This window comes from Brassica rapa, chromosome A07 (genome assembly GCF_000309985.2).
Source record: "Brassica rapa cultivar Chiifu-401-42 chromosome A07, CAAS_Brap_v3.01, whole genome shotgun sequence".
Taxonomy (NCBI): domain Eukaryota; kingdom Viridiplantae; phylum Streptophyta; class Magnoliopsida; order Brassicales; family Brassicaceae; genus Brassica; species Brassica rapa.
In genome coordinates this window covers 22,630,691-22,649,281 of record NC_024801.2, presented here as the reverse complement: position 1 = coordinate 22,649,281, position 18,591 = coordinate 22,630,691, and the positions used below count along the sequence as shown (strand labels likewise).

At 32.8% G+C, this 18,591-nt stretch overlaps 4 protein-coding genes across 5 annotated transcripts; 1 reads left to right on the top strand and 3 right to left on the bottom strand.

The window, feature by feature from the left end:
• Positions 1–1,686: 1,686 nt before the first annotated feature.
• On the bottom strand, positions 1,687–3,106 carry LOC103831001. Its single transcript, XM_009106832.3, has 2 exons — positions 2,925–3,106; positions 1,687–2,233 (listed from the first exon to the last, which is right to left on the bottom strand). The coding sequence occupies exons 1-2, from the start codon at positions 3,000–3,002 to the stop codon at positions 1,955–1,957; spliced, it is 357 nt and encodes a 118-aa protein (XP_009105080.1). The 5' UTR covers positions 3,003–3,106; the 3' UTR covers positions 1,687–1,954.
• A 2,875-nt stretch (positions 3,107–5,981) lies between these two features.
• On the top strand, positions 5,982–6,554 carry LOC103830999. The gene has a single exon (XM_033275785.1). The coding sequence runs from the start codon at positions 6,145–6,147 to the stop codon at positions 6,343–6,345; it is 201 nt and encodes a 66-aa protein (XP_033131676.1). The 5' UTR covers positions 5,982–6,144; the 3' UTR covers positions 6,346–6,554.
• A 285-nt stretch (positions 6,555–6,839) lies between these two features.
• LOC103830998 (conserved oligomeric Golgi complex subunit 5) lies at positions 6,840–9,425 on the bottom strand. Of its 2 annotated transcripts, none has more exons than XM_009106830.3 (2): positions 8,332–9,425; positions 6,840–8,026 (listed from the first exon to the last, which is right to left on the bottom strand). In XM_009106830.3, exon 2 carries the CDS (start codon positions 7,429–7,431, stop codon positions 6,913–6,915), a length of 519 nt encoding a protein of 172 aa, XP_009105078.2. In that variant the 5' UTR covers positions 7,432–8,026; positions 8,332–9,425; the 3' UTR covers positions 6,840–6,912. Both variants share the same exon structure in this region, with proteins under 2 accessions (XP_009105078.2, XP_033131675.1).
• A 232-nt stretch (positions 9,426–9,657) lies between these two features.
• LOC103830993 (lipoxygenase 2, chloroplastic-like) lies at positions 9,658–13,827 on the bottom strand. The gene is made up of 7 exons (XM_009106824.2): positions 13,473–13,827; positions 12,494–13,312; positions 12,305–12,390; positions 11,814–11,924; positions 11,389–11,690; positions 10,775–11,041; positions 9,658–10,634 (listed from the first exon to the last, which is right to left on the bottom strand). The coding sequence occupies exons 1-7, from the start codon at positions 13,825–13,827 to the stop codon at positions 9,875–9,877; spliced, it is 2,700 nt and encodes an 899-aa protein (XP_009105072.2). The 3' UTR covers positions 9,658–9,874.
• Between the last annotated feature and the right edge of the window lie 4,764 nt (positions 13,828–18,591).

Below are 18,591 nucleotides of genomic sequence, written 5' to 3'. Positions count from 1 at the left end.
AGAGTAAAAGTCAAATCTTCCTCTCTGTCTTTGGAGTAATCTGTTGTCTGCTACTGGGTTAGTTAGGATTTTTTTTCATATTATAGATATGATATACCCAAAGATCATGTTCATTAATCAGTAGAGAGGAGTGCTAGGTATTTAACAAAACATTTGTTATGTAAATTTGATCTTATTTTAGACAATGAATACGGAATATCTTAACCGCCTTGGATTTGATATGTAATTAAGTACATATATTATGATTCTTTTCAATAATTATGTCAACCCATATAAGGATCACCTGGTCTCCCTCTCGCTAAACAAGTGTCCAAGTTTTTGTACTAACATCCCAGACAACAAATCATTCTTGTATGTCAACAAGTTTAATGTATAAATCCGACCTAATCTGTCCAACAAGTTTCATCATGTTCATGATACTTAAATTAGCTTTGTTCCAACAATATGCATAACACAACTTTGGCATATATGTAGACAAACTCATACAAACAGTTTCGTAAAGATAAATCAGACTCGTCGATATCATATCCATATACTCCATTTCTTTATATTATATTAAAAAGACAAATCTGCATTAATCTGAAAATTATACTTTATATTGTGTTTTCACATTCCATAAATTGATGAGAAGGAAATAGCACCGCCCAAATTAAAAAGACAAAATGGCTCTTATTGAGAAAATGATTTCGACTGTTCTTTTAACCTTAACCAACGAGAATTATATGCATTGCATCTACCACATTTAACAACACCTCATCATTGTTTTTCTCTCAATGATTGATTATTTCTATATCATTTTTTGAGAAAGAACAAAAACTTACAACCATTTTCTAAAGTTGTTTCTGCTTTGTATTCTTTTGAAAGATGAGTCATGTCATGACTCATGAGTACTTTGATTGATTTGCCAATCTAGCACCATGCCATGTCTATATTGCAATTCCCTCATTAGTTTGGTTATTTGCCCTTTGAGATGTCTTAAGAGACCAAACTATTATGGTCAATATATATAATTATTGAATATGTAAAAGGGGACCTTGTATAAACTCTTTTTATTAAGATTTTTCGGAAATGAATCTCTATTTAAAAAACTTTTTTCATGTTAGTAATATACACAACTACTTTTCAACTTTAGTCATCACTACATATAAACCTTCGGATATGCACTGCTTCTATTTCTAATATATCAGCTCCCTCAAAGTTGCATCTTTAGTTTATTTAGTGAACATAATTTTAGTAGATTTTCTCCAAAAAATAATAATAAGTTGATAAAATAAACTACAAAATACTACCTTAGGCACAAAGTTATTTATGGAACATGTAAACAAAAAGTATCTAGGAGATTACTGTTTGTAAACTAATTGTAGGCCAAATTCTATTTATGTATAAATATATATATTTATTCGCTACCAATTACTAGAACTATGTGTTCGCAGTTTTTTTTATAATTATCATATACTATCAATTCAGTTAGGTAAATCGTAAATTTTCGTTACTCCTTTCGTTTTTGAATAAGTGTCACTTTGACATTTTCTATACAGATTAAAGAAGTGATTGAAATGTATTTAAATTGTTGTTAATTACATCTATTTGACCAATACTATTTGAGATAAATAAAATTATTTATAAAATCAATAAAATTTACAATTAATTTTTAACTGAAAATAAACATAATTCACATTAGAATTCTAAAATGATATTTTTTGTAACAAAAAAAGTTAAAATAACATTTATTAACGAAACAGTGGGTGTATTTTAATTATTTGTTGTAAAAGAAACAAGCCACATGAACATCATATGCCTCTCTTTGTTTGCCAACCGATAGTTGAGGCGTAAAGCGAAGCAGTTTAAAATACAAAATTTATACGTAAGTTTAAGAACCCTACGTACTCCCATCTATATTGATTACATTAGAACAACCAAGAGAAATGCCATGGTATCATGTTCATCCATGAATCTACTTAGTGGCTCTAAGGGAATCTGATGGCTTAGCCGGAGCGTCCTGTAGAGCCGCAGCCTCAATACTCTTGGTACGTTGTAGCGAAAGAGACCGGTGCATTCGACATCGAAAAGAACCGGGGTGAGTGGTTGGTGAGCAAAGGCAGTTTGTCTTGGTGATGCTCGTTTGACGAGTCAGCCCACCCGAGCACACTTCGGGCGTGGAACTGCCATCGCCAGGAATCTCAATCTTCATGATCCTTTCGTCCTTTACCATTTGGTGAACCTTCTCCATTTTCTAGTTTTCATTAACAAGCAAGTAAAACTATTAAGTTGTAGTAATGATAGAAACAATTTACAAAAAGCAACATTTTTCTCAATGCGTTTTATCCGGGAAAAAGAAGTTAACACTTTTCCTTAATACGGGGTCCTAATTAAGTTACGAACCATGAGCTGAAAGAGAACTACTAGACAATTATTAAAGATAATGTGTGATACTAGCTATTCTTTGATGCACTACTATTTCTTCTTTGTTTAGGAAATAGGTTTTTGATTTTGATTTTGATTTTGTTTTGGTTTCTTATTTTTTTCTTATAGTAACCACTTCTACGTTTTATCATAAATAAAATTTAAGAGCTTGCTCATCCAAGCGAGAGTGAGCTTAAAGTGTTATCGAGTTTTAAAGGAGAAATATTTGGGCTTTGCTTTCGGCTTTGCAAAGAACAATGTTTCGACATGTTTAGTGTTTTACTTTTGGTTTGTTTCTATTTGAGTCAAAAGATATACAAATTCTATCAAGCTGTCCGGACTATAACATGAATTAAAGAAAGATCACGAGATTTTCTTGTTTGAACTTAGATGATATATACGCAGGATTGTAGAATGTTATTGATGCATTTGTGAACCAAGTAAGAACGGTGTGGCTCTATCCCAACCAGATCATTGAAGAAGTGGAAGCAAGAAAAAAAAAGGAAGGGTGATGGACATACCTCTTTGTCGATGATCAAAGTCGGTGCTGAAGCCGAAGCAACCCAGAATGTGTTAGTGAGCTTTTCCGAATTACTCATGTACCAAATATATATTCTCCTTTATTCCTTTGGGTCATCACGGGAGTGATGATGCACTATATCAAAGGCCAACTGTATCAGTTATCTTCCATAATAGGGGTGGGCGTTCGGATACCCGTTCGGGTTTGGGTCGGGTATTTCGGATTTTCGGGTATTTCGGTATAGAGGTGTAGAACCCGTTCGGGTATTTCTGTACTTCGGGTCGGGTTCGGGTATTTTAAGTTCGGTTTCGGTTATTTCGGATCGGGTTCGGATATTTAGATTTTGAAGAAAAAAAAATGAAAATTTTCATTTCTCAAATTTCTTGTATTTAAATATATAACTTTTCACTTAACTATTTTTTATTTTTAATAGATTGAATGGTTAATAGATTCGGACATAACATTTTCAAACTAAAAAGACATTAATTTGGTTATTGTTTTTAAATTTTGGATGTAACTTTTTGTTAATTGCTGAAATAAAAAGTTTGACATGCATTTTAAGCGAATAGCAAATCATCTTCTACGTAATTGTATGTATATCATATGAATTTAAAGTATGTGTAGTATCAATATAAATATTTTATATAAAATGAAAGATGTAAACTAGAAATATAAGGTTAATTATCATATGTTCGGTTATTTTCGGATATCCATTCGGGTTCGGATATTACCCGTTCGGGTTCGGATATCCAATCTCTCCTAATTCAATACCCGTTCGGATATTTTGCTACTTCGGTTCGGATTTCGATTCGGATTTTTCGGATCGGGTTCGGATGCCACTTCGGATTTCGGGTAAAATGCCCACCCCTATTCCATAATGTTTCAACCACTCTTATCCTAAAAGCCCATCATTGAGTGGTCCCTCATCTTTATTGTTTTTAGCGGTGCTTCTAAACCCGGATTGATTAAGACCAGGATGCGATAATTATTTGGATCGTCGTGGTGGAATGCAATTAGTTGATGAATGAAAAATCAATTTTTTTCATCAACTAATTGCTTTCCAATACTCTTTAGAAACACGATACCCTTTCAATAAAAAAAGCCTAAAAATCGTAAATCTAGTGATCCAAATGAACTATTAACCAAAAAAGAATTTATCAACCTTAATTTAATTAAATATTAAATTTGTAACATATTGTTTAGTCCTGGGTTTCGCAGGTCAGCCCGCTCCGCCCAGCGCGGATCGAATCATTTTTTGATTCAAAGACTAGATCCGCATAATTTGCAAACAGTATCCGCCTCGCTAAAACCCACGAGTAATATTAATTATATTAAAAATAATTATTTTAATAATAATAATACATTTAAATTAAAATTATATAGATATTTATGATATTTTATATGTTTTTACGATTTTTTTTAAAAAAAATTACGGATTGATGGTTATCCGCGACTCAAATTTGACTGACCCGCACCCATCCAGCTTAAACTAATCTCAACCAGTGCCCGCACCCGCAGTTCAAAATTTTCAAATTGTTCGATCCGCAATGGAGCGAAACTTGCGGACAGTAATTAAAATTCCCAGCTCTAATATTGTTGTTATTTCTTTTTTGCATATTTTCATTGTTACCGTTACTTTGACACTTGTTTACATTTATAAAGTTTTATAAAAAAGTAAGGATGAAAGTCATATTTTATAAGATAAAAGAATATTTGAAAACTATAACATTTAGGATATCTCATGTTGACCCTTAATCTATCTTGTACTATTATTTCTGAAATAATTTCTTACTTATGAACTCTTACGTTAAAATTAAAATGGTTAAAATCATTATAACACTTAATAAATTAATATATTTATTTATCATATTAGTTAATCAATTATCAGTTAATATAACATATACTATATTATTAATTGAAAAGAATATTTTTCAATTATAAAAGGTACAAACTAAAAACATAAAGATGTATACTTAAATAGTAATCAAGTAAAAAATGAATTTTGTATTATCAAAAATAAAATATTTTGTGATTTTAAAAATTATTTATAATTAAAGAATGTAGTGTATAAAATATTTATAGTACATGAGAATTACCAAAAATATTTAACCTTATAACAAGCATATATATATATATATAGTTTGATAAAATATTATTATATATAAATACTTTGAACTAATAATTCATGTATTTATTAATGGTCGCATATGCAGGAGAAACACATAGTTAATTATTATTGTCGTATAATACTAATTGATGTTTTAACCAAAATATATTTTAGTATAATTTAATTGATATTTACCTTTTCAGTACACATAATTTTTATCTTTTGTAATTAGTTATATTCTAGAGCTTTTTTTTCATTAGATGATTTTTTTTACAGTTCGGTAATAAATTATGGCAAACACATAAAAAACTTTACCCAATTTTCTGAGATCTTAATTTATATACAAAATCCCTGAACACCATTCAAGATATTTTTTTAAAGAAAAAGAGTACAATGTTTTTGAAATTCAATGTTTCTCTTATTTTAAAACTCACAACCATATAAACACACCAAATTATACAATAGTGTAGTCTCAAGCAATTGAGTACAAACTTCTTGGACGTCAAAAACAAGCCACAAATGAATGGTATGGTCAAAGAGTGGAAACGAAAAAAAAAGGAACGAGATGTGTAAGTTTCTTATATTAATGTAATTCCAAATATATTAATGTAAATTCCAAATATATTAATGTAATGCCAAAAAAGTTAACACGAGCCTAATGCGTTTACAGAAAACGATTAACGCCTGGTCAAAGGAAATGTTCTGAAAAGGATATATCCACTAGAAGCTTTCTAGTTGACCAACGGTCCACATGGCAGCCTTTTGGTCTCTCAACCGTTCAAAAACCGACTCTTCTCTCAGTCTTGTATAAAAAATGTCAAAGTTTGTAGAAATATCGTCACAAGCGTTTCAGCGTTTCTAACACGTAACCACATTTCGCAGAAAACACCGTCCTTGTCGCATTCCTCACGTTTGTTTATAAAACAGAGATAAGATCAAGAGCGAGTAAGTCGTCTCTTTGTATAATATTTATTTCTCAAACCAATTTGGTGTTGCTCACCAACCTGATTTTATCTTCTACTTTCACACACAACTCGTGTCGTGTCTTCTGGAACAGAGTTGGTTGTATAAAGGGTTTTCTTTGTGTGTCTTAAGGTTTTTTTGTGTGGTGGAAATGGAGAACAAGACCAATAATGGAAACGAGGATGGTCCAAAACATAGCCAAGTGGTGAAGATAAAGAGAGAGTTTGAGAAGATAAGCCAGCCATCGCTGAAGCAACCGGAGATGAGAAGGGTCCTCTCCGAGATCACCAGGCGTCAACGTTCACGTTCACCTCTCGGCTTAGGAGAGAGATCTATTTCCGTTGGACACTGATGCTAGAAGACGAAGAAGAAGAGGAGCAGGTTCTTAATAGTTGCAGACTTTGTTGTATATGTGTCCATGTATGTAAATAACTCTGTGTTTGAATATGATGATGAATCTCCCTTCGTTCAGAGTAAACCCTTTTTGTACTTCTCTTTTGATGTACCTTACTCATGTACTTGTGTTTGCTAACTGATAATTTCGTATTACTTTAACCTAAATCTTGATTAAACCCCCAAACTCAGCAACCAAGAGGGTGTAGCAAATGGTTCGTGTAAGTGTTAGAACACGTCATGCAGGCTGGATCGATAAGTTTCTTTTATGTAGACGCCTTACATGCCAAGAATATCTAGATTTTATAAAGACCTTAAAGATTAGTCTTACTCTAGGTCCAGGATCATCCCGACAATAATTTTAAAAATAAAAACAAAAAGCACAAGAGAGAGAGATTGATCTAAACATAGGACAAACAAAAGCAAGAGCTTCCTCAAACAAAACAGTAACTCTATTTAAGACACCAACCATGTTATGATGTGTGACTATGAATCTTGATTTACATGACATGTATGTGAGATACTGTCACTTTAACTGAAGAAAACTCCTTGAGACAAAAGAATGATAAAAATATTTATTCATTTGACTTGCCAGAGAAGAGAACGTATAGAGCTTATACGTTATCTTGTGTCTAAAGATGATCCAATTTGAAGCATAATCATCCAATGTCGCTTTAACTCCTTTCCAGATCTGATCCTCTTTTTGGCTATCAAGCCACAGTGAATACTGCTTCGGACTCAGTCTGTTCTTCTGCATCGGTGACTCAAGCTCGTCCGGGCCTCTCGTGTAGAGATGATGCAGGACGATGCTCGGCGGTAGATCCTGGATGAGAGGAGACGATCCCATTTCAGATGTTTCCAAGAAAATCAACGGCCTAAATGCTCTAAGAGCTCTGTACGGTGCACCCAGTTGCTCCACTGGGAACAGATTCTGCCCCACCGCGAGCTTCATCGCCTCGGATCTCAACCTCTCCCCGATCTCGTTGACGAACTCGATCTCCTCGTCGACGGCGTCGATCCCGAAGAGATCGTACTCCTTACACATCGCCAAGATCTCGAAATGGAAACTTCATCTGCATAAGTGTACCTAGTTCAGTGGTAATCATAGTTATACATACAAGCCTCTTTCCAGGTTTCTTAATCCTCGTTCAGTTGGACTAAAGCTTATAAGTAATTTTACTTGGAGTCTGCAGAATGCTACTACGGTCTTCTTCTGTGAGATGATGATAGATATTATCAAGCATTCATTTCTTGCCAAGTTCAATGGCATCAGAGGCAAATATGTACAAAGAGACCTCATGGATCATTTTAGCAAAATACAAAAGCTATCACAGGACAATACTACAAGTGATAATAAAAAGCTGTATAGTTCGTTCATTAGAATATGATTTAGAGGGATTGGTAAGAAGATTTGAGTGATTCGTCCTTATTATCTGAGGCCAAAGCGTTGATTGCCAACTTCATACCACCCCAACAGTCACCAGGAGTAGCTGTTCCGATGAAATAGTTTCCACCGTAAGCAAGTTGGATCGTATCCTCACCGGTATTATACTCAATGTATCCCTCGTTCGGTATGCACGTTTCGTAACCGGTTTGGTTTACAACCAACATGTTGTCTAATTGATAGTCGTACCGGAATACTGCAATCCAACATTACACAATATATATATATATATACAAATTCGTAGCTATAGATTTTACTTTATTCTACAAGATTTTCAATCAACATCTAATCATCTAAATATAAATATTGGATCAAGACATGCTGTCTAAAACGTTAGTGTTATGTTTAACAAAAGTATTAGACTATTAGTGCCTTCGCAGATTTAAATATGATAATGCGCATATTTGCGAATATTTATGGGTAAATTGTTAATAACCTTTTCACGAACAATTTCATTGAGAAATTAAACTATAGACTAAACTGATGTACGTTAGTTTGTACCGAGAATATCCCCAGCGTAAAAAGTTTTGTTGCTTGCCCAAGTATCTGCAGGAATACTCAGGTCCCACCCAAATTCATTTCCGACAATATAGGTGGTAGGACTTCTATAATGGGTCAAACCGCCAGGGAGAAAGAACGAAATAACTGTTAGTATTGTAGTTATCGCAGCCTTAGCTGATGATCGAGCCATCGTTAATACTTATACATAGGATGATGATGGTTTTGGCTTAGCCCTTTGTGTTTTTATATATATAGACTGTTCTCGTACCAGGGACTTATAAAGTTCATTTAATTTTGAAAAATTTTCTTTCTATGAAAGGGAGACATATGTATAAGTGAATCTGTGATTGTTGAAGAGACATAAATATGGAACGATACAGTTAAATTTGATAGGTTTTGTAGATGCAGTATTATCATTGGCATTGAAGGATGTTTATGAATAATAAGAAATAATAAATATTTTCTTAGTTATTATTTATTATTTCTTTTTTACTAAATATTAAACCATTTATATTTAAAGTTTAAAACATCAGTCTTTAAAAAAAAATCAATAACATCAACTTTTAACTTTGTAGTGAGTATTATATATAATCATATTTATCATATATTATTTTCTTTGGATATATTTTTAATAATATAATATTGCCAATCAATAAAATGTTTAAACTTAATTACGTATAATTGTGGGAAATAGCATTATGTATCACGAATCTTCTTTCAAATAATACACAAAATTAACATGTTTACAAACACTAGATATTCCACCTTTTTAATAATTTTATCATTAATTTGATACAAATTTAAAAAATTCTATAATAATTTAAGAATAGTAGGAAAACTTCGGAAAGATAATTAAAAATGTGTAGAAACGAATAAAATAAAATGAAATAACTATATGAATAAAAATGATTACGTATGAAAATGAATCGATAGTATAGATTTATGGGTTTGCGAGATTGTTTGTTATGTTTGGTTGCATGTGGATGGTATTAAGAGTTCTCACGGATATTTTATACCCATGTCTCCTTTTATGATGTAGGTGAATAAAAACTATTGGAATTAAAAGGTATTTTAAAAATGAAATATTGTCCGAGAGTTTTATAAAACATTGTTATAATAGCCTACCAAATTTACAATGTCTAATATCAAATTTCATTAATAAAATTTCAGTATTTCCTTATGTTTTTTTTTTGAAAAATTGATTCCTTTAAAAACAAAGAATTTTGAACAGTTTTCTAAAACTTTCCAGGTTGTTTTAATAGCCTTACTTTACTAGACTTGAATACAATCTTCACTAGGTCAGGCCACTCGGTGAGGTCATTGCCCTACATCCAACAGTATTTGGTCCAATAAACATAAAATTACCACACAATAAGTCTTCTCAGAAGAAATGACAACATATCCTTCACCGCTCCCAGCACAAACAAGGTACCCTTGAGCACGGTGAGATTCATTATTTAAAACGAAAGCAAGAAACATAGATGATAACTTTGAAGAAACATAGATGATAACTTTTAATGCATTTGATCAAAATGCACTTAGATCAAATAGACACACTGTAGGGAACACCCATCCCGGTAACGCCTGGTCCAGAGATAGGCTTCAAAAGCTCGTACTTAACAACACCTGCTCCAGCTCGATTCTTTAGAGAAACATTCAGGTTCCTCTCATCTATCACTCCTTCTAGGTATTGGAGCTTGCCTTTGAAACGTTCATATGCAGCATAGATGACAGGTTCGTGGACCCAAGATGCTTCTGGGTTTTCTCCTAGGTACTCTTCATCTGGTGAATGTGCAGATAGAAGATCCAAAGTAAACATCACTGTGGTCGCCTGCTTCTTCGAGGGGAATGTCTTAAGCATGGTCTTCTCTGGCTCCTCATAGAACTCTTTTAGCTCGTCCTCTGTCGGTTCTTCCACTGGCATTTTTTTCCTTGATGTGGTTGGTCGGTTAGGAAAGTATCCACCATACCCATACTGTCCAAAGTTTACAGCTGCATGGTGACCTGAAGCCACCCATGCAATCGTAGTCACCACGCCAATCAAGTCATCTTGGGTTTTGAGATCAGGCCACCATGGTTCATTTTTCTTGTCTCCATGCCCTATGTTCTTCACTTCATTCCACCATTCTTTGAGTTCCTCATCCGACCTGACCTGTTCCGCATCTGGATAATAGTGCTTCACATAGTCTGTTATCCATTCCTTAAGTGCATCCCACAGCATTAGACCGTCATTCGCAAATGGGTAATCTGGTATTGTCAGGCGTACCCCATGTTCCGCTGTCTCATCTTCCACAGCCAGCCCCCTTTGATAGCACAATTTTTTAATGTAAAAAGGTGTTGGCATAATTAGTATAGATTAATACTTTTTTTTGTTTTTGTTTTTATTCCTGCTGGCCGAGACCCAACCCCTAAATCCTTGATATAAACTTAGGGAATTACGTACCTGCTGATGAGGTCTGCAGGTAAGCCTTCCCTGTCGAACCTCCAGAGTTTATCATAGACATCTGAACTTAGCTCTAATGAATACTTGCCGGGCCAGAAACAAGACTCAATGATTCCACCTGCGTTGACGAGACTTTGGCGTGCACGAGCATTGATCTCCATGGTGTAGCGGAAGTGGGGATGTAAGAGCCTATAGATAGGATGCATCGCACTTAGTTGTCTGTTTGCCGCTATAATGTATGGCTCCATACTGCAGTGAGTCCTCAACCTGTACAATTTTCACAGCGATAACACATTACGTGTATTCATGCCTATACAATTAAAAATTTAAAACTAAATACTGTTGTCAACAAAATAACCATATAACCTCTCTCCTTATACAAATATATGATTTCTAGCTTTTTATCCTGTATACAAAAGTGATGTTTTATGATATAATTAATGTATTTATCCGTAAAACTAAAATTATGAGTGGTAAAACTTTGTTGATAAAATCAAAAAGTAATGATTAAAAGAATGTATTTATTGTTTTTTTTTAAATGTGTGAGAAACCTTAAACATATTACATTTGTATACGAAGAGAGTATATAAGTGAAGATCTAGTTTGTTAAATACCAGTGGGAAATTAGCTGGTGATAACCAGCGTCATGAGAAATAGCGTGAGTCTTAGCAAGAGTCCATAGCCAGCAGGAGGTAGCATCATATCCTGGCGTGAATACGTGCCTCCATTGGGGCCTGGTTTTATCTTGGGGACGAGTCAACTCAATGGCAACAGGTCTCAATGTGCTATCATCGTTGAGGAAGAATAGTGTTCGAGAAGCATATAAGGTGCTATCATCCAACTCTCTCACTTTGTTCACATACGGTAGAAGCAAATCATGATAGTCCAACATGAACAATCTCTTGTTCTCCAGAGCCTTGCATGCACACATCCATTGATATTTATTCATTATGGAAATAAATACTCTATATGGATGGGATGGATATATATATATATGTATGCCTTTTCTTTAAAACATGTGGATATTAGTTAATGTTACCTCATCAAATGACATAACTCCTTTGATTTCTCTTTCCACAATCTCACTAGTAATGAGTGAGTTGGGATCACCATAAACCGCAGGGTCTAGTTTGCTTTTCAAGGGCCACTCCTACAACAACAATGTGATCTTAACTAGCTCAGTTTTCCACCAACACCATGTACGTATGTATCTTGCTTTATTGGAACAATCAAAAGAAAAAACTACTGGTTAAAGCTTAGTATATAGCCAGGGCCGGGCCTGACATATATAGGCCCATAAGCAACTAAAATTTATTTGGCCCTACAATAATTCTTTTTTAAAAAAATCATTGCAAAATTACTGTATATGGGTTTCGAACCCGGCATCCTACGTTAGGTGGCAAGAAAATTTTGCCATCTGAACTATCAAACATTTAGTGTAATTGGCCCCTGACTTATTTTTGACACTATCGGCCTTCAAGCCAATGCTTGATGAGCTTGTGCTCAGGCCCGGCCCTGTATATAGCTTACTCGAACTAGCTGAATGCAATAGGGATTAAGGCCTGCAAGTGTCTGGCGAGCAAACTCGTTGTCTCGAATCCATGAAAATCTATCCTCTGAATCAAAGTGAATGATGCAGTTAAGTGAGATTAATTGTAGCTAGCTTTATACAGAATTAGATATAAATATATAATGGAGGATTAAAAAAGAGATTGGTACTGTCAAGGAGAATAGGGGATTCAAAGAGGAGAATATCCTCAGCTTTAGCAGCAATAGCTTTGAAAATTCTGGGGATCAAAGAAAAAAGGCCAGTATCCTTGGGAATCTCGATGCCTTCTTCAAAGAGATTTTCTATGGACTTGAAGTGTGGGAAGGGCATGTTTGGATCCAACAGAAAAGCTTCGATCTGTTGCAACGCAGCAGGAAGAGCTGCCAAGGCTGCCGTGCCCGTAAATGCATCACCCTTGACTTTGCTGAACTCCTCGTCTCTGGGGACATAGAAATCTTTTTGGCGTGTCTCCGTGGAGGGGTCTATGACGCAGGGTTTGCGACCAGTCTTGCACCGCCTTGGGTATGGGTGAGAGAGGCCGCCAAGAACGGGACGTGCAAGTTCTGGATCTTCGTCAGGATTACCCACATCGTTGTACACGTCATAATCGTAAACCCGCTCGAACTTTTTAAATTCATGATCTCCCTCACGGTTCTTGCCTTGCAAGGTCTCCAGCTCCTCTTTTCGCAGCTGTTTAAGAGGCTCAGGAGTTTTGAGAGGCAAGTAGGACTTGTTGGAGAAGAATGTCCGCTTGGTTGGGTCATCGGACTTGGGGGCCACCCACGAGTTAAATGTAAAGGTAACGGGGCCGTCGGGTACCTCAAGCTTCATTTCCTTGAGGAATATCTCTTTACTCTCAAGGTTTACAACTCTGATGGCACCAACCACTCCAAAGTCTTCGGGCATGTCGAACACACACTGTAGGTACTGATCATCATGTCCATCACGTTGTGCGTAATCCTCCACTGGATCCTTCTCCATTGGCGTCCCTGACATATGTGTTAAGTACTTGGTTAAGTATCATTCCATTAATCACTAATGATGCACTAGCCTACTTTTTTACGTCACATTATAAATTTATATACTCAAAATGCGATAGCTTCTTATATAAAAATAATAATAATACGTTTGCCTGATAATTGTACTCACGGGGGTCAGTCTCGGCGCTAATAAGCTCGACGAGCAGTGATTCTCCGACGGAAGGTAACAAGCCTTCTTGGGCCATTATAGTTCCCTTCTTTTTTTTTTCTTGGGACAACACCGTTATAGTTCCCTTTACTTTGATTTTCTTAACTTCTTCTTTCACTATTTTACCTTTCCCATTAATATCAAACTTTGAGGCAGTGACCGTACATCGTCCTTTGAGGTCTGGACGAGGACACAGCTTGTAACGATGTCCTGCCGCGAGGGAGTTGATGAGTGCTGATGGTTTAGTGAACTGAGAGCTGAGACTGTTTGCTATGCTTAAGGTCTGGAGACTGGACGACGCCTCTCTACAAAACATCTTTTTATCTGTTTTCTTTTATGTTGCTTACTCTCTTGTGCATCCCCTCTACATCTATTTATACAAGTTTATAAAATATTAAATATTTTTCTTATTTCTAAAATTAGAAAAAAGTTCTCTACTTACCGAGTCCACGAGTTTGCATGTTACTTTGTTGATATAGATGGGGTGAGTACTAACTATGAGTGACTGCATAGCCTTTCTAGCATAAAATTTTAGAGTAAAATTAATTTTCAACTGAGTTGCGCTGATACAGAATCAATCACAATAAAAAAAATATAGTTTCATGTAGAGTTACCTTTTTATTTATGTCTTTTGTGAATTTTCAACTTAAAAAGTTTCTTTTTGAGCAACACTTAAAAGTTTTCTTCCGTTTCTTATGGAGTAAACTTTTTACTCCAGCTTTATTTTTCTCTCTCATTTCTTTTCTTACTAATTTACTCTAATTTTTATTCCTTCCAATTACTCTATTTTTGGTCACTCACACCCTATATAAATAGGTGTGCTTTTTGAGTAACTTACATAAGAACTAAATAACATTTATTATATTTCTGATGATAAAATAATTTATGTATTTTCTTTATCATTTTTTCTAATTTAATTTGATTAAAATTGTAATATAAGTCATTTTAAAAATCAATTTTTTTTGTGACTCAGCTTTAACTATTTAATATTTTTGTAGCTATAGAATATCTATGAAATATCCGTACAATCTCAAAAGTGAAATACAACACATAAATGAACTTTCTCTCTAAATATTCAAATAAAACCCAAAACATAACCCCTTATCTCTGTGGACACATTTGTTTAGTGTCTTTAAATATTTACAATATAATTAGATCAATATAATTGCTTAATATTTTACTCTCTTTTTTTTATAAGTCTTAAATCGTTTTGTTATTTATATGTATGAAACTTAACAAAAGATTGCGTTAAATATCAATATTCTTTTCTTTTAAGTAGATATATCATTTAAAGTAAAATAATTCATATTGCTTCAGTTATTCATTTTTGGTATTGAATTTCATTTGTTTTTCTAAATTGTACCATATTTTATTTAGTTACTAAATATATTTAAATCAAATTAATTTTTTAATTGAATTTATTTTGATTCATACTCTTAGAATAATAATATATTTGAAAAAATTAAATATAATTTAAAATATTTTGTTTTGGGATAAAATTATAGGAGAAAAATTAGAAGTGTTGATTACTCCGGAGTTGCATAAACTAATCAAACTAGTAATTTCAAAAGACATCAATCAATTAGAGTGTCAAAGATATACCAATAACTACCAAATTAACAGTTTTATTCTATCAGTTTAGTAATATACATGGTTCACATCAAGTGCCAACCATAACTTTAATATTTGATCCCATATTTTTAAAATTATGTATTTGGTATTAAGTCAATTTAACACAAATTTTTTTATGATATCATATGATTAAGGTATATTAGTTTAATAAATTCCCTTTTTCTAATTATTTGATCAAAATACATTCATAGTAAAATTATTCTTAGTTCAAGTATTTTAATATACATTAAAATCATCTTATAAATAATATTGATTAGAAAAAATAGAGTTGTTAATTAAAAATACTTTAATAATTTATTATCAAATATTAACTATTAAAATTCCAATTATTTGAAATAAAAATAACAAATTATATGTTTATCATCTATAATTTATTATGTTTTAAAATATAATATTTATAAAATAAACTTAATTGCTAAATATATTTGAATTCATTAATACTACTAATATATTTAGATTTTTAAAAATCAAAGCAAGTGAGACTTGTAAAAGCAAACATCTAAAATACTATTATAATAATTTTGAGATATTTTATTTTGAGATATTTTCTAGGTTTTATTTCCATAATTAGAATAAATGTTATTAAATAAAAATAAAATTTAATAATAGTAATCGATTATTATTATTATTTTAATTCATTAAGTATATATATACATGTAGCTACACTCGTGAAAGTTAACGTGAGAGTGATACGTAAAATTTTTACTTTTTACACAATATTATTAAGATAGATGAATATATATGCAGTGATTAATTGGAATTTTTCCATTTGGTCGATTGGTTTTATGTTGATTTAATTAACTAGCAAAAATAAGTCATACTAAAAGTTAAAGTTTATGAAAGTATGTGCACTAAAAACGGAATATTTGATTTTTTATGTTTTAAATTTGATGGAAAGAGATATCCTGGTCTATAATAAAAAGTAGTTAAGGATCTAGTGGAGCAATTAAGGATGAAGAAGGTGTTGTCGTAAACATACCGGAAAAGATTTAGTACGACGATATACATGAACAAACTGTTCAACGATATATTTGTGTTTCTCTGGTTATATTACTAATCAGGTGATTAAAATCATAACTTGTAGTGAAATGTGGGATCAGTAAGAAAAAATACATATGTTGAAGTCGTTTTTGAACAAGTTGTATTTGTAGTGGAGGTTGTACGAACTGACAATGTATAATCTGGTGATCTTATCGCATATGTTAAAACTTCAATTAAATCATCCGCGATCTGTAAAAGTGGATGTGAAAGTGAGGACAAAGAGAAAGCCATGATCCTAATGTCTTCTTACCTTCTCAATGGTGTTCAATAAGTTTAATATTTCTTTTATACTACTCAATCATAAGAACAAATCTATCATATACGTATCAAGATATGTCAACCCAATCCACGATTTTTAAAGCAAATAGAATAATGCAAGTGGTCTTTTACGCTAAGTAATTAAGTTTGGTTTAAAATACTAATGGTTAGAAGTGATTAAGAAAGCAGTGATCTCAATTCCAATCAAGAAACTCAGCAAATAACAAGTGTTAATCAAAGTTTAAAAGGTTAACTCATGGAATTGGTAACCAATTAAGGATGATAGATTTCAAAATTTGGATGCTAATCATAATCAATTATCATGCTTCTTCATCCTAGGATCACAAGTATAAACAAATTTACTCTTGTGATAATAACTCCTATGGTAATCATGCATTCAATATCAACTCTTATTGGCTAACGACACTTAACCATGCATTGGAAACAAGTCATAGTAGTCATAATACATCTCTAGTATGCAAAACATCAACTTTGTTGGCTAAACATGCAAAACACAATATGAGATTCAGTCAAACATTTCATAGAACACCTCTCAGACATGAAATCACCTTAAACATAGGTTAAAAGTAACTAAGTCTAATCTAGCACTAAGCACACATTATATGTAAAAAGGAATGTCAATCTATCCTTAAGCATCACAATTCATACATCAAGATAGTAAAAATATAGAATGGACATTGCTTTATTTTCATCCTCCTATTCCTTCTGTTCCTTCACTCCTCCTGCTTTTTAATTATCCTCTTCAATCTTCATTCTGCCTCTTTTCCTCCTCAATCACCTCCGGTTGTAATATTCACCACTACTGATTATTCCATCATAACTATTATCTTCTTCTGCATCATTTTCGTGTGATACAATCTCTGCCGCCATTAGTAAACATAATTGGAGAAAATGAACAATGTACTGTTTTTATATTCTATTATATTTTAGAGCTACATAATAGACTTGTAGCACAATATGTATTGTGTTTTTCATGGTATTCAACTGTAACATCAGTACCATCACTACTACCGTTTGTTTCAACATCGCTACCGTGTTTTTCTCCACCACTGTCGCCATCCATCGTTTCCTCATCTCGTCCACCGTTTCTTATTTTTTTTAACTTCGTGTAACAACAATCAAAAATCAGTTCTTCTATATTATTTGCGTAATAAATATAGTATAGTCTAATTTTACAAATCGCTCTTGATGCACAACCATGAGCGGAGAAGGAAAATTTGGTCCATTTCTGTGTGAAGCTATCACATCCGAACTTCTCTTTTTATATGGTTACTTAGTGAATATTTTTTTCAATATAGTTATTCCACAAATTCACCCTAGAATTATAGTGTTTGTTATTATATTGTTGTTTTCAAAAGAAGTGCTTCCCTGCACGTTTTTGTTGTTGTTACCGAACTTATAACTAAAAATTACCGAACTTCTCAGTCTCATTTATGAGGACGCAGTTGCCGGTAGTGGCCAGAAGTTTATGCCATATCTAAAGAAGACAGAAAATAAAGCTTATAGGTTCATATGCGACTATAGTGTAGACTTATTTATTGTGTTTTGGGCATTTTCAAATTTAGGAAAAATGCTACTCCCTTTGTTTTTATATGTAGAAAGTTTTAGTTGATCAATGCACAAAGATTAAGAAATATATTATTTATTTTTAAAATATCATTTGATATATAAATTAGGTATAGTTAAACCAGTCATAAATAAGTATATTATTTGATTGGTCATACTATACACAATAAAAGTAAAAAAATTATATAGAATAATGAAAGTACTTATATTTTGAAACAAACAATGTTTTCTTAAATTACTTATAGTAGGAAACAGAGGGAGTAGTTTTTAAATGAACCGGTTTAATTTTGGTTTTTAAATAAAAGTATTTATATTTGTTTAATAAAAAATATTTAATTTTGTTGCATGTTTGAAGGAAAAAATCTGTAATCTTGTAAACAACAACAGTACCCAAACCATCATATAATCAACAAATTAGGGGTGGCAAATAAGAACACAAACCGAGACGAACCAAACCAAAAGTATATGTCTAAACTATTTGGTTAAAGATTTTATGAATAAAAATGGTTTAGTTTGGTTTTAAACCAAACCAAACCAAAATACCGAAGTGTTCCTCAATTAT